This window comes from Triturus cristatus, chromosome 3_2 (genome assembly GCF_964204655.1).
Source record: "Triturus cristatus chromosome 3_2, aTriCri1.1, whole genome shotgun sequence".
Classification (NCBI taxonomy): Eukaryota; Metazoa; Chordata; class Amphibia; order Caudata; family Salamandridae; genus Triturus; species Triturus cristatus.
Window position 1 is genome coordinate 54911732 of NC_140584.1, and position 16916 is coordinate 54928647.

Below are 16916 nucleotides of genomic sequence, written 5' to 3' on the forward strand. Positions count from 1 at the left end.
CCAAACAAAGCACAGGTCTAGTTAGGAACCATGGCTTAAGTGTTTCCATGATCTCCAACACTGATGCTCTCTTGACGTCCCCTGATCAGCACATCAAAAGGAGGTCACATATCTAATAGTGATCACCATGATGGGTTGCACATCAGTAAAGATGATGTATAATAAGTAGATATGTCTGTGCCTGAGCCTGACACGCCATCAGTAAAAGGTGAAGGAGAAGACATCTTTCTAATGTACGTCCACAGAATCACTTCCTCTGGATGCTCCGTAGAGGGAGAAGCAGGCAGATTTAATATTTTGAGGTGTAGGAGGTGGTAGTGTCACATCAAGGATAAGTATATTTCTGACATATCTGAAATATACCTTGGAACCCTCAATAGTTTAGGAGGAAGAATCAGAGGTTGAAGAATTCATACACTTTTACAGGGTGTGAGTATGGTAAACATACCACACAAACATAAAGTGGATAAGAAGTAACCTTCCTCCTCCTACAGAATGGGAACTTCATGACAATATTTTCTCCACAAAGGGAGTTAGAAGAAGGTAGAAATACTTCAGATTCCTTAGAAACATTGAAGCAAAGACATTTTAAACCTAGAGGAAGGAACTTCATACAATATGATGAGAAACCTTTGAAGTGTTCTGCTATGCTCTCAACATAAGCAGGAAAAAAGAACTGAGATGGTCTGGCAATTGCCACTACATAGCAAGTTGGGATATGGGTGTTGCTGGTTACTTAAAGAGACGTGTTGTTTTCAACTTTTACTTACATTCAGCCTATAAGGCTACTTTTTTCAGCTTTAACTTTTTGATCTTAGGATTCCTCTGGCCAAAGGTTCGAAGAAATGGTACTGCAATGCAGTCTTTTGTATTAAGAATAAAGACTATGGATGAAAATAGGTGTATAGGTTGTTACTGCAATTAAAAATAATGGTAGACTTCGCCTCTATTACTTGTATTATTCGTTTGTAAAGATCTGTAGGATTTTGGAATTTCTGCCAGCACGAGGTCAGAATGGTGCCGGTGAGCAAGATACGAGCAGACTTATTTCAGGTTTCCTGACAATTAGGGAAACAGACAGGAGTAGAGGATTGTTGTCTACACTGTCTTTGTACAGGTACATTCTGTAAATGGTTTTTATTACATTGTGATACCATCACGGAGTCTGTAAGACAAATTCATTTTCACAGGAATCAAGTTACTATCCTCGATCCTTGAAAAAGTACGGGGGGACGAAACACATGTTGGCTGTAATGTTTTGGATGTCTATATCTGTGACTGTCATTGTGAAGTAAAAGAAGAAACACAATAACAGTGGATTGGATTGTTTCTTTACAAAAAATGGTTTGACTCAAGACAAGTTGGACTTTCAATTATATAGACCAGTGTGAACTTGTTTGCTTACTTATTTGTTTGAAATAGTTTATATGTATAACTATCAATGAGGATTTAAAGATGCATAACAAATATATGATAAAGACAATTTGGGTCAGGCTTTTGTTTTGTAACATTGGCAGGTGAACAGATTATTTCTACTCTGGAAGCTACGAGGTATGCAAGCTCCCAAAGGGATTACAAAAAAAACACACATTAATGGGGTTTCATTTAGATCCCTTTATGTTTGAGTGAGATGGCTAACTCCCATTAGCAGCACAATCCTTTATTTCTTTGACTTTTTGAAGATAGACAACTCATCGTAACAGTCGAGGAGAAGGAGCTGCAGTCTGTCTCTTATGAGCCTGCTCCATGTTTCTCACCAACATGTGTGTTTTAAATTGTCCCTAAAGATTTTGGCAAAATTACAACCAGGTAAGATATTCTATACCTTTTGGAGAGATGGTAAAGAATAAACCTCAAAGGTTTGAGTTTCTAAAATTGCCATCATCTCTCTTAAAGCATCAACAGTACTTGAAAGGAGTACTTTCCCTGCCCTCCAATTGGTAAACCCATGAAAGTAATTAACAAGTTACCCATATTACCAGATGCCAATCATGATGCAGCAAAACCATCTAGCTGACAACCACAATGCTTTTGTTACTTTTACTGCACATTTCTGAAGCAAAGTTACTACAACTGAGAAATAGCAGATTTGCAGGCCAATGGTGAAGGCAGGCAGAAATCTATGCATGTTACTGAACCAAAAACACATTTTGAGTTTCCAGTCAACCTATCACTGTTGCCGATTACTGACACACTGACTTTCAATATCCTTAGGTAGTTTTTCAAAACTCCAATACTGAAGCAGAATGTAAAGCATGTTAATCTATAATAGGTTCATACTACCAAAATCAGGGCCCCCTAGGTGACACAGTGTATTGAGATAAAAGCACAAGGAAATGTAACAGTGTCATACTACAAAATAATAAGAACACTATGCTCTGGCACAGAGCTATAGTATATGGAAATAAATCACAAAACAGTATCTCATTACAAGAAACAGGAGTGCACCAGGAGAGAAAACAGTTCCAATATCAAGTGGTGAATCAATCTGGTGGCGGCAACTTACTACAGAGCCTGAGAACCATGACCCATACCAGCTATCCCCTACAACATGAATGGAACATGGGGATCAATGAGAGTGGCACAGTGAGGAGTACATAACAGTGTCTAAGAGTACTACACTAAAGGATGAAAGAAAATAGTAGGACATGGGAAAGTGCTGGATGCAAGGGTGAAAGCTACACTGCGACAAAGAGGCCTGAGTTCCATGAAGATCAGAACATGCAGATTTAAGACAGCGCCGCATACAGAGTGACTAGAAATCAAAGACATCTGGAAGTACCATTCGGCATGGTTCAGGAAACCCAAGTTAATATTATGTGGTGTACCATAAAAATGTTGCACTAACACAATTTAAGGAATGGGCAGCACTAAGTGGAAATGCTGTCTCTACAGAGAGGCAAGAGGATGATGACCAGATATAGATAGAAAAGACACTGTAGAGTGAAAGGAGACAATTGGTAAACAACACTACAAATTAGCCAGAACAAAACTTGCTAATATGCCGGGATTGTCGAGCGATATAAGTGACACACCCTGACTGAAATACTGTATGTATATACTATGCATGACACCCTGAAGTAGGTGGAATCTCACCTCCCATTCATTTTACTACATTTAGGTGTCAAATTACATTCATTCTATATTTCTTTAAATACTTTGTATCCCATCTTAGCTTTTTTATTCTAGCCCACCCTCTTTCGCAACTTGTGATTTCCCAATCACTCTGATAACATTCATTCTCACCTTTCTTCCTCTTTAGCTTGCGTTTCCGCTGCTTGTTCACGAAGCAAGCAGCCAGTGTGCTGAAGAGGATGGCTGCTGCCAGGAAGCAAATGGTAGCGACAATTCCAGCCAGGACTGGCCGAGCTAATCCTTCTTCAGTTAGATCTGGTGGTGGGAAGATGTCTATAGCAAAGGAAATATAGAATAATTTGTAAGTGCCTTGCAACCCTCCAAGACTTCCATCCTGGTGGTCAGTGGCAAGAAGTAGGTCCTTAAGGGAAAATAAATCAGTAACCATAGTATTTACAACACACAAAATATTGTAGGGTGTGACACCTTATAATGGACCAACAAAAGAAATACAAAGATGATACAGGACAGGACCTTTCAAGACCAAAGCACTCTGATCTTCATGTGACAGTTGTAGAAGGGACTTGTATAATCTCGAACATTCTTACAATATTCCACCACTGTAAGTCTTTTCCTGGTCCAACAAAAGGCTTCATAACCTACAACTTACAGAATTCTTTCTTGGACTGACACAACGACGAACAACGTTTTATAATTAACACTTAAAAATGTTGTGGATTTAAGATTTTGGATTAAAATCAACTAGGTTAAAATTCACATAAGTGATCAGCAACTACTGGTACCTGGCGATTGGGCTCTGCACTCAACTCTCCAAGTTAAAAGAGGTTTGTTCTCAATTAGAGATAAAAGGTTCTAAGGACCCAAGTTCAACATTAATTCTCTCACAAGGGGAAGTCAATGGTAACACATAAAACACAAGGATGCCTTTACGTCTCTTAAACCTTGACAGGTAAAAGGTGTCAGAATTCCATGTTATCTCTTAAAACAATGAAGGGTAGTAAAGGCAAAAAATTGAAGACGTAGCACTTTTGTAATTTAACCGGGTAGAGTTAGGGAATTTAAGAGATTACTGTAAATTGTGTCAGGACAGGCTGATTTGCTAACAAACCCCACATTCCCTGCTTTATTTAATTTATTGTTGGCAGCAGTTTGTCAAGAAGACAAGTAGGGTTTCCTCTGAAATGAGTATATTAAAGGAATAACAAAGTGCTGCCCCTGGAGCAAAATCTAAGCTTTTTCTACCATAGGATGTTATGCTATTGGTATTGGAATTATTGTGTAATGTGCTTTCTCAAACAATTTGCTTACAATAAAAGTGTAGTGATTATGAATACTTGTAAGTGACAGTTACTAAATTAAATAGTTTAGGTTGCCGCATGGCCAGTATCCTGCCTTCCCTTTTCACTTATTTAAAGTCAGAGGTAGGCAATGGGTTTATATATTGAGACTGGTGCGCTTGGTGAAATATACAGCTTAATCAGAATTTTGATAAATATCACTGGTTCACCCCAGAGAGCCTCTTGGCATATTGCTTAGGATCTTACTCTTCTATGTGTAGCTCACTGGCAGCTGCTGCATTAACTACAATATGGACTTAATATGATCATAGTATCTGATTTCTAAACATAGTCAGGTGGATCTGTTCAGAGGAGTAGGACATTCATGTAACTACTTTCTGTAGTGCAGTTGTGAGAGTACAACGGTTGCAACCCATAACCTATATGCCTGAGACCTAATAGGACAGATGTGTTATTCTTGTTGTAAGATGTTTGTTCGGAATGAGCTAGACCTCTGAAATGGCATGTCCTTGCAGTGTCAGTTTCCAATTAGTCAATAGTCCCCGATTATGTACTATTTTAACACAGCGAGTAGACAAAGAACCATAGAAACACAGAAAATGACATCAGATAAGTGGCACTAGACACCCAGCTGGTCCACTTCTGTGAATTCATTTTCTTAAAGTTTGACCGGTCAAAATAACCCTTTTTTACAGGCCTAATCCTTCCTTATAAATATTTATAAGTCAATCTTAAGTAGGGCTTATTGTCCATAAATGCAAGATGCTTGGTATTTAAAAGTAGGACAGATAAACGTTCAATGTTAAACAAGTCTTTACACTGAAAATGCCCTCAAAGCTATTTAAACTATAGCAGGTTTGGCTGTTCCATTGGAAAACACTTAGATGCAATATTAAATACTAAAGCTGTATCTCCAGAATGGGACTAGCTAGAAAAATGATTAAACAACTATTTTTAATAGTTGTTAAAAATCCAGTTTAATCGTGAAGTCAAATTTGCTCTACATATTCCAGAAAGGAAAACTTCAAAAAGTTACCTTTGTCCTACCTGAATTCCCTGGGAGCTAAGTATACATTTTGTTCTCCCACTTCGGCCAGCCAGTAATTCGCATTTAAATAGGTGTGAATGAGGTGTGAACTTGCTCCCTTAACAAAACAATAGTCTGCTCTGTGCCTTATTTACCAGGGGTTGACCTCAGATAATTTTGGTACTTTAGTGGTTCACCCTGACAAGGATTGTGATTATCACTTGACTTGAGTACTTGGCCCCCTCAACTAAACTCAATTTCTTACAGTATGGTTGTAACACCAATACCCTTTGACCAATAAGAATAAAACAGCCCAGCTTGTCCCAGTTTTGAAGACGCCTTCTAATCCAAAGGAGTAGGACACTGGAAAGGAAGTGTAATTGAAAGGTTTCTAAATTTACACTGATTAGTTGGCTATAATTTTCAGTTAACAAACTGCCATAAATCACAGTTCATGATTCCAATGCTGAGAATGGACACAGCTTGTTTTCTTTAAATTCACAATAATACTGGTGAGCATTTCCTTCCTTTGACGCTTTCCTCACAATTGTCCGTCAGAGACATCTAGCCGCAGATTCCTTTCCTTTGATTACATACCCAAGCAACACCATCCCCGGAGGAGGGACTGCGGACAAGTTTAGACCAGGAAGTCCTGCAGGACAGAGCGGCCAAAAAAGCTATCCCTGCAGACTTGACTTTCCAGGCAGTAGTTGTTGGTCAACATATGCAGGGGGCACATGATGCTGCCTGACAAATGTTAAGGACTGAAATTCCACATTGCAAGCCATGGTAGCAGCATTAGCTCTGGCAGAATGAGCCCTTAAGCCGTCAGGAGGCTGCTTTTTGGCCAGTGTAGCAAATTGTGATGCAGAAGACAATTCATTGTGAGATAGTCCTCTTCTGCACCGCACAACTTTTCTTTGTTCCCACGTACCCCACAAAGAGTTGGTCATCCACCCGAAATTCTTTAGTGTGGTCAAGGTAGAACGACAACACTCTTTTTGGGTCCAGACGGTGGAGTTGCTCCTCTTCTTTAGAAGGGTATGAAGGAGCATAGAAAGTGGACAAGGCAAGAGATTGCCCCACATGGAATGGTGTTATCACTTTCGGTAAGAAAGAGGCCCTAGTGCGAAGCACTAACATATCAGGGAAGAAGGAGGCTTGGATGACAGAGCCTGCAATTTGTTCACCCTCCTGGTAGATGTGATTGCCACTAAGAAGGTTGTTTTGATAATAAGCAGCCGGAGGAGGCAATTGTGCAGAGGTTCGAATGGAGCGCACATTAGAAAGGTGAGAACCAAATCAAGGTTCCACTGAGGCATAATGAAAGGGGACAATGGGAACATATGTACAAGGCTTTTGAGGAATCAATTTACAATGGGAGATTTAAATAATGAGGGTTGGTCTGACAGCCTCAATGGAACCCTTTACAGTGCTCAGTGCAGAGCCCTGCTGGGCAAGGGTCAAATTAAAAGTAGAACTTGAGAAAGGGAAGAAGAAAGAGGATCAATAGACCTTTCTGTACAATATTTTACAAATTTGTTTCACCAGCAGGCATACACGGTCTTGGTGGAGGGTGGGCTGGCTGCCAAAATAACATTACAAACTTAGGGAGGATGTTCGACTGTTACCACTCGATCACCACGCAGGAAAGTATAGAGTTGACAGGTTAGGATGGTCTACCCTCCCCAACTGCTGCGAAAGAAGTTCCTATGGAAGGGGCAGCCTGATCAGAAGATCGATGCTCAATACGATAAATCGGGATACCAGATTCTCTGTGCCCACTCCGGAGACACAAGAATGACTTGGGTCCAGTAGCTCTTAAACTTCTTGAGCACTGTGGACAGGAGTGGTATGTGCGATCAGTAGTATTTATATATGGAATGGAACGGAATGGGTGGAGAGGGATACTCTCTCAATCAGGGTATATGGGACCCCATAGGTGGAATATTGTACCCTGGTTGGGTACTGTGATTATATCTCTTTAGCTAAAGTCACCTTAGGGCCTTGTATTTCACTACATGACTACTGGCCTTGGATCATATCGGTGAGCATTGTAGGTGGCTATCTGCTTGAAGGCTCAATTGAGGTTGTATGTGGACTCAATAAAAAATTAATAAAAAGGAGTAATATGGGTGTAAAGGCGCATAGAAGGCCGGAACTCGACTTCAGACAAAAAGTGTCTCAGAGAGCGCACTAGCTTGGAAACTCCAGAGCACAAAACTGCTGACATTGGGCATTCTCAGCAGAGGCGAACAGATCTAATTAAGGCTCTCCCTACTGCTGAAAGAGACCTTGTGCCACCTTCGGATGGAGACGCCATTTGTGATCCTCTAGGCTTCAGTGGCGGAGTTCGTCCGCCCTGGCCTTCAAAGAACCTGCCAGGTATAAAACCACCAGGGATATGCCCTGCTGTTCCAGCCATGTCCAGAGATGCAATGTCTCTCGATAAAAGGGTCCACAACCCCACCCGCTCTGTTGTTGAAGTACCACATGGCGGTGGTTTTGTCCGTGAAGACTTGGACCAGCTCTCCTTTGATTGAAGGCAGTAACGCTTTCAATGCCAAGCAAATCACTCAGAGCTCCAGCAAGTTGATGTGGAGTCCAGATTCTGCCAGAGACCAGATTCCTCTGATTTTCACCTCTTCCAGATGGCCGCCCCATTTCAGGAGTGAGGCATCTGTCACTACTGAGTGGTCTGGTTGCAAAAGGGAGAGGGGTCTGCCTCTGACCCAATCGAGGTTGATCAGCCACCGCTGCAGGTCCTGTGCAGTTCCCTCTGAGATCTGAAACATGTCGGACAGATTGCCCCGACGCTGCACCCACTGGAATTTCAAGTCCCACTGCAGAGCCCGCATATGCCATCTGGCATGCGTCACTAGCAGGATGCAGGAGGCCATGAGGCTCAGCAGCTTCAGAGTTATTCTCAACAAAATTAAAGATAGAGGCTGAAACATCTGTATCATAGCCTTAATATCCTGTTTTCACCGTTCTGGAGGATAGGCTCAAAACTGCACTGTGTCCAAAACAGCTCAGATGGAAGGGAGTGTCTTAGAGGAGCACACAGATAGTGAACCCCAACGAATGCAGGTTTTCTGTAGTCTGTAGCCTGGAGCGAGCCCGCCTTCAACAGCCAGTCGTCAGGATGGGGAAGACTGGCATCCACCCCATATCTGCATAGAAGAGCTGCGACCACTGCCATCACCTTGGTGAATGCCCGAGGGGCATTGGTAAAGCCAAAGGGAAGCACAGTGAACTGAAAGTGCTCGTGGCCTACCGTAAACCGCAGGTACCACCGATGAGCAGGCACGACAGGAATGTCAAAAAAGGTGTCCTGCAAGTCCAATGCTACTTTTCAGTCTCCTGGATCCAGGGCAGACAAGATCTGAGCTAGAGTGAGCATCTTGAGCTTTTTCGTTTTTGAGGAAGTAGTTGAGGGCTCCCAGATCTAGGGTAGAACGAAGAGCTTTGTCCTTTTCGGGACCAGAAAGTAGCATGAATAACAACCACAGCCTACTTCTGGCACCGGAACCTTCTCTGTGGCTCCTTTGACCAGGAGGGTCATGACTTCCTCCTGAAGCAAAGTCAGGTGATCCTCCATCAGCCGGTCGTAAGTTGGAGGCATGGAGGGAGGGTTAGTCTTGAAGGGGAGGGAGTAGCCCCTTCGGACTATCTGTAGAACCTACCTGTCCAAAGTGATGATATGCCAGTGGTGGAGGTGATGGCAGATTCTGCCACCAAGTGGCCGCCCATGATCTGGAAGGGCCGGACTAGGAAGGTGTGAAGGCTGAGGCTGCCAAGGGGGGGGGGTGGACTGATCTAAACTCTGGCTGCTCGACACATGGGGTCGGAAACAAGCCTCGCCCATAGCCGTGCAGAGGTTGTTTAACTTGTATGGTCCTGTGGTTGGGATATGGCTGGCACAGATGAAAACCCCTTCTGTAGCCACAAAAGGGGTAAAAGGCAGAAGGGAGGCATGTGGCTACTGAGAGGCCCAGGTACTTGGCGTAGCCCATGACTCCTTAAAGCGCTCCAGTCTTGTCTCCGAAGAGATGGGTGCCATCAAAGGGCATGTTCATGAGACAGGCCTGGACATCCCCTGAAAACCCAGAAGTCCTCAACCAGGCATGGCCTTGAACAGCCATCATCAATGACATTGCTCTGCCCAGCAAGTTGGCCATGTCGAGACCACAATGAATGGCGAACTTTGTCACATCTCTCCCATCTGATACTGCTTGGGAAAGGATATCCCAGGGCTCCTCCAGGATCTGTGTCAGCACTTGCGCAACCGTTTCCCACAGGGAGTGGGACTAACGGCCCAATAGGCATGTGGTGTTCACCGACCACAAGGCAAGGCTGGCGAAAGAAAACATTTTCCTTGTCCAGGGGTGAGAAAGAGAATGAGCCATTGGAAGTAGAGGCTTAGACCACCAAGTTCTCAGGGGAAGGGTGGTTGGTGAGGAAATTTGGGTTGCCTGGTGCAAGGCGATGGTGGTGGGCGATTGTCCTATTCACAGGAGCCCCTGTGCTAGGCTTGGACCAGGTTCCCATAAGGATATTTGTTAAGGCCTCATTGAAGGGCAGCAATAGTGTAGAGAAGGAGACACCTGGCTGCAGGACCTTAGTCAAGATATTCACCTTGACTGCCACAGAAGGGAGCTGAAGGTCCAGGATCTCAGCTGCTCTTCGCCCCACATAGCGTATGATGCTCCCTCCTCCATAGCCACGGTAGGGTGGAGAAAGCAGGCCAGAATCTGGAGAGTTAGGATGAGAACAACGCGGTGGTGAGCACCGGGCTGCAAGTAGCTTTAGAGACCACTCCCTCAAAGCTTTCGGAGCCATGCTCCAGGAGTCGGAGCGCAACTTCGAGTCATGGGCGCGCTCCAGGCACCAGAGACAAACCAAGTTTGAGTCTGACACCAACATTGCATGATAACAAGCACTGCACAGTTTGAACCAAAAAGTCTTCTACACACCACAAAAGGAGTCAACAAAATGTCAAAAAAAGCCTGTCGAAAAGTGACAGAGGGTAGCTCTCTTCATGGATCTGCATTGGCTGCTGTGCAAAGAAAAGTACTGATGACAGCGCGCTGAGGAGATGCCTCTATAAGTGATCCGGATGTCACAACAGCATGAACGATGCCGATGATGTCACGCGGAGCCATCCAATACCATCTTCTGGCCAGCAGGGGTATTGCTCGAAGAAAAATCTTCTGGATCCAGTCTGACACCTGGGAAATTCCAAGGCAAGGAATATGCGGTTAGACATCTCTATTAGATAATAATGATGGAAAAAATCATCATTCCACCAATTTTCTGAAAATACAAGGATGGAGTGAAGTGATGGCTTGAAGAGTACTGTAAAAATGACTTCAAGGACCAATGACCTAATGAGGACATCAGACAGCATGCTCTCGGAAACCATGTGTCAGAAGACCAGTTGCTTACCTTCAGTAACACCTTATCTGGTTGAGACTCTACCTAGCCGCAGATTCCTTACCTTAAAATATTCCTCAGGCGTTAGACTGGACCCAGAAAATCTTGAGCAGTCCCTCTGCGCATTGGTAGGTGGTATCGATCAGGTCCACATCAGTGTTGTTTGCACTTAAAGTGACATACGTGTTGCCTATATAGGCACTACTCCAACGCACTGAAATTTCTTTTTGTGTCATTTATGGGTCAGAAGCATGGAGCCATGATGAAAGGCTGATTTGCAGTGTACAGATACTAAGGACCAACAGGGAACTTCTAGTTAAGAGTAACCCATTTGCAGATGAGGGGACATTGGGAGGGTCAGTAAGGAATATGTGGCTGGACAGAGTCTCTACCAGCTAAGGCGTTACCGAAGGTAAGTAACTTGTACATCTGATTAAAAAAACTTCTAATTGAAGATTCCTTACTTTAAAAAAGACACCAAAGCAATACCTACCCGGAGGTGGATTGGCAAACCAGTTCAGACCAAAACATTCTGGAGGACAGAACAGGTAAAATGTCAGTCATGAGGGACCTGACTGTCAAGACAGTAGTGTTTTGCAAATGTATAGCGATAAGCACACGTAGGAGTCTGACAGATGTCCTGGACAGGGACTCCTGAGAACACAGAAAGGTTGCAGCCTTGGCTTGGGTTTAAGGAGTCCAAAGGCCCTCAGGGAGTTTCTTCTTGGCCAGTGGGTGACAGATCTAAATCCAGAGAACCATCCATCTGGAGATGGCCCGTTTTTGCACTGCATTTCCTTTTTTCGCTATGACAAACCCAAGAAAGAGTTGATTATCCACTCAGAGTTTTCTGGTGTGATTGATGTATAAGGACAACACTCTTTTTGGGTTCAGGTGATGAAGACTCTCTTCCTCCTTAGAGGTGTGCAGCGGAGGGAAGGTCGGCAGCATGATGCTTTGGCTGACGTGGAAAGGTGTCACCAACTTTGCCAGAAAATAGGCATAAGTTTGAAGAACCAGTTTGTTTGGGAAGAAGTTTGTGTATGGAGGGAGGACAGAGAATCCCTATAGCTTACTAACCCTTCTGGCTGTAGTAATGCCACTAAGAAGACTGTTTTGATCCTCAAGAGACATAAAGGACAGCTATGTATGAGCTCGGATTCTGAATACATCAAGAAGGTCAAAGCCAGGTTTTTGTTCCACTGGGGCATAATGAAGAGCTTAGCTGGAAATGTGCCAAAGTCTTTTCAGGAAACAAGTCACAACCAGTGACATACCCAGGAGGGCTGATCTGGCAGCCATAAGAAAGCCGAAATGGCCAAAAGATATCCTTTAACTGGGCAAAAGATAAAACAAACAATACCTCAGACAAAGGTGTGGAAAGAGGAACAACATGTTTTTCACCACAAAGCCACAAACTTGTACCAGCGGCAGACATATACATTCTTTATTGATTGATTCCTGGCTGTTAGTATAACTTCACAGACTTCCGAGGGAAGACCAAAAACTGTCAACTACCACGGCTCAATCTCCACGCATTAAGGCAGAGTGTGACCATGTTCGGCTGTAAAACCTGCCCTGTTGTGGAGACAGAAAATTCTCCCCAAGAGCTCAGGATACCATACTCTCTGCGCCCAATTTGAATCCACAAGGATCATCTTGTTCAGAACTCTAGGCAGGAGTGGTATGGACAGGAAGGTTTACAGAAGTCCTGAACCCCACTGGAGACCGAATGTGGCTCTGAGACAGTGCTGCTTTGGAAACTCCAACAAGCAAGAGTTCTGATACTGCGTGTTCTCAGTGGTGGCAGACAGATCTAACCAAGGTTCTCCCCAGTCACGGAAGAGACCTTGCACCACCTCCAGATGGAGAAGTCATTTGTGATCCACTAGGCATCGAGACCTGAGTTTGTCTGCCCAGGCATTTAGAAAGCCCACTACACATTGTATGACCCAGAAAATTTTGTGACGTTTCAGCCATGTCAAGAGAAGCAGTGCCCCTTAAAATAGGGTCCATGACTCCGCCATGTTGATTGTTGCAATATCACAATACAGTGGTGCTGTCTGTGAACACCTGACCCAACCTCCCCTTGAAGGAGGGTAGGAAGGCGTACAATGCCAGACAGATCGCTCCCAGCTCCAACAAGCTGAGGTGAAGCTGAGACTCCACCAGAGACCAGAAACCTCTAATCTCCAACCCAGAAGTGATAGATCTATTACCACTGTAAGATCTGGTTGGGGAAGGGAGAGGGTTCTGCTGCTGACCCAATCAAAGTTCATCAACAACCACTGCAGGTCTTTTGCAATCCCCTCCGATATCTGGACCAGTCGGAAAGATTCCCCTGATGCTGTGCCCACTGGGATTTCAGTTTTAACTGCAGAACCCTTATATGCCAGTGCACATGCTGTATCAGAGGGAAGCAAAAGGCCATGAGACCCAGCAGCCTCAGAGTCCGTCCCACTGAAATCCAGGATCGAGGCTGAAACATCAGAATTGTAGCTTGAATACCCTGGAATTCATGCTCCATAGGGTAGGTGTGGAACTTCAGTGTGTCCATAGTGGCTCAGATGAAAGGAAGCATCTGACAGGCAATCAGGTGTGGCTTTGTTATGTTTATTGTGAACCCCAGGAAATGCAGGGGTTATGCTGTAGTCTGGAGGTGGGCGGCGACTGGCTGGGGCAAAACTGCTTTTAACAGCGAGCATTCGAGTGGCGGAAAGACTTGAACTCCTGAAGTCTGCACATGGGCTGCCACCTACACCATCACCTCTGTGAACACCTTTAGGGCACTGATGAGGCACAAAAAAGCACAGCAAAGTGAAAGTGCTCTTGCCTACAGAGAACCGCAGGTAATGCCTGTGGGAAGGCAGGACGGATATGTAGAAATTTGCGCCCTGCAAGTCCAGCGCAACCATCCAGTCTCCGGGGCAAACAGGACCTGAGCCAACGTTAGCTTTTTGAATTTCTCTTTTTTCAAGAAGTAGTTGAGAGGGCATGGTTCTAGTATGGGATGGATTTCTGCAGCACTAGAAAGTAGCGGGACTAGCTCCTAAGATCTACTTCTTATGTCTGCAGCCTCTTGATAGCTCTGTTGGCCAGGATAGCCTGTAGTTTCTGAAGCAACAGGAAGAGGTGGTTCTCCAACAGCCAATTTGAAGATGGTGGCATGGGCGAAGGGATTTCTGTGAGTGGGAGGGTGTAGCCCGCAAAACAATTTGGAGCACCCAGTTGTCTGAGGTTATAGACCACCATCTGGGCAGATGGTGGGGGATCCGGCTGCCAACCCGTTACCCATGATGAAGAAAGGGCATATTAAAGGGGTTTGGAGGCTGCGGCAGCTGGGGGTATGGTGGACTAGGCAGGTCTCTGGCCTTGTGTCCCACAAGGCTTGTGGGAACCGTTCCGGGAATGTGGAATCTGATGGCTGTGGTGGCTTGAGGAAAAAAGGAAGCGGCTGGTAGCCCCTACCCTAGCCATGAAAAGGGTGAAAGGCAGAGCAGGGCTGGCGTGGGGTTATGGAGTGTCCCAATGACTAGGAAGTGGCTCTGCTATCCCTTAAAGCGCTCAAGCCTTATTGCCAAAGAGGCGAATCCCATCAAACGGCATGTCAATAAGGGATGCTTGGACATTCCCCCGAAAAGTCAGTTGACCTCAGATAAGAATGGTGCTGAAGTGCCACTGACGAAGCAATCGCTCTACCTAGCGAATCTGTTGTGTCCAGTCCGCAGCATATTGAGAACTTTGTTACTTCCCTGCCATCGCAATAACCTGGGACAGGATTGCTCAGGCCTTCTCCAAGACCATGGGCAGCACTTGCACAACAGAGTCTCAAACTGACTGGGAATACCAGCCCAAGAGGCATGCCGTGGTCATGGATCACAGTGCAAGGCTGGTGGAAGAGAAAATCCTCTTGCCGAATATATCCCTATTCTTGGATTCCCTACTCAGTGGTGTAGTAGAGATCACACCAGGGTTAACCTTGGAGGTAGATACCTGGACGACCGTGCTCTTCACGGTGGGGTGCTGGGTAAGGAAAGCTGGGTTCCTAGGAGGTGGCCGATGGTGGCAGGCAGTGGTCCTGTGGACATGAGTGCCTGTGTGGGGCTTGACCAGACCCGAGCAGGACATTGGTGAGAGCTTCATTAAAAGGGCAAAGATGTTTGAGCAAAATTATATGCCTATGCTGTATGGGGGTCGGCTGTACCCTGAGGCAGGCTTGGCCACTAGGTCGGTAGTGGATGCCTGGAAGTGGCTGACTGAAGAGATGGTTTGCAGTACTAGGCGGACCCTAAAAGCGCCGTTATGGAAGGGATCCAGATAGCAACCAGTGGTGGCACTGAAAGGTTTCCTGGGCTGGGATAATATTGGCCTTTCCATCCTGGTGGACCTCTGGGATGCCAATGGGGTGGTTCTTGAGGAAGGAATACCAGATACCAAAGATGCAGTGGCTAAAATATGGACAGTTGAAAAATGCCCTCAGGGAATGTGTGCCACAGGAGGAGGAGACTCAGGAAGACTCCCCCTTGGAAGGGAGACTGTTAGATGGACGGGTGGACAGTAAACTCATCTTGATGACATATGGCACTATAATGACGAACACGCAAGCCACCCTTCTAAAACTAAAGAATAGATGGAGCAGGATTTGGAAGAGTTAGACAAAGAAGACTGGCAGATGGCATTATAATACCCTGCTGAGGTTGCTATAAAGGCGAGCTATCGCTTGAACTCAAAATTCTCCACCAGACATACTACACAAGACTATTGTTGCACACGATAGGTAGGATGTAGATTGCGGCCTGTCTTAAGGGTTGCAGGATGGAGGGCACACTATTGCATACACTATGGAGTTATCCTCATCTGAGAGCCTTCTGGGAGGCAGTGAAAGGTTAATATGAGGAAGCCACAAGATTGCCCCTGGAAATATAACTTTGAATGGCACTGCTGGGCATTTGGGGACTAACAGATAAGTCAAGATACCACAAGATTCTAGTGAACTTGGGCTGTATGGTGGTAAAACGGGATATTGCCCAAAAACAGGGTATTGGGACACCATCTGTACCTTGACTGAGGCAAGCATTGAGCATTGTAGACTGGCAGAAAGAGAGATTTACAAAGGACAAGATTGTCAGTGGAAATTTGACATATTTTGGGGCGGGTGAAGCTGGAGGTCCACTTAGCGTTTATGATGGGGAATCAATTCTGCCACATTTCTGTAGGGCACATTGGGGGTGGGGACTTGAATGGATAAGTCCAAACTTGTATTAGGGAGCAGACACGTAAGGCGGTGGGACTGTATGATAACTGCTTAGCATAAAACTTTTAATATGCAGGTGGTTTGCGGCTGATTGGAAGGTGTATATGGTGCGATATTGTATGATGCTGACATAGGTTTGTTTTGTTATGTACGAAACATTAAACAAATACTAAAAAAAAAAAATTCCGTGGGGCTACCCCAGGTTGAAGGAACACTGTCAAGATGTTAAGCCTGACTGCCACTGAGGGCAGAGGAAGATTCAGGATCTCAGCCACCCTCCTTACCACCATGGCAAATGAAGTCCCTTCCTCCATAACTAGATTTGGAAGAGAGACTTGCCTAGTGTCAGGAGAGGTGTCCAGACCACTGGCATCACCAGTTTCTTGTATCCTTAGCCAAGGGCCCTTACAGGAGATCAGGAAACCTTATGGATCCTCAGATCTGCCCCAATTGTATCCCCCACAGGATTGGTCAGTAAAGGGGGGCGCTTCGTCCAACCTGGATTGTCTTATTTGGGTCATCACTGGAGTTAATGCTGCTGAGAATGGCGCCACTGGAACGGACTCTGGGGAATGCCATGGACTTGTGACCAAAGGCATTCCGGATTCAGGAACAGATCAAAAGGGCCTGACTGGTGCCAACAACAAACCAGTCGGTGGAAATCCAGTTGGGGCACCTGCTAAACCCGTAGGGACTGAAACCATTCCAGAGGAGTTCATCAGCTCAAATATGAGGTGCCTGACCTCACAAAAGTATTTCAGCTGGACGGGGGGTTGCTCTGGGTAACTCTGGGAGGCACGGAGCA

General features: G+C 45.1%; 1 protein-coding gene across 4 annotated transcripts in view; it reads right to left on the reverse strand.

Annotated features, from left to right (window-relative positions):
• The window catches only part of IGSF9B (immunoglobulin superfamily member 9B), a 1286301-nt gene that overhangs the window by 572451 nt on the left and 696934 nt on the right, over positions 1-16916 (reverse strand). For all 4 annotated transcript variants that reach the window (XM_085647232.1, XM_085647230.1, XM_085647233.1 and 1 more), the window contains one exon: positions 3247-3408. In XM_085647232.1, coding sequence (XP_085503358.1) covers positions 3247-3408 — 162 coding nt within the window. The remainder of the gene's footprint in view (positions 1-3246; positions 3409-16916) is intronic.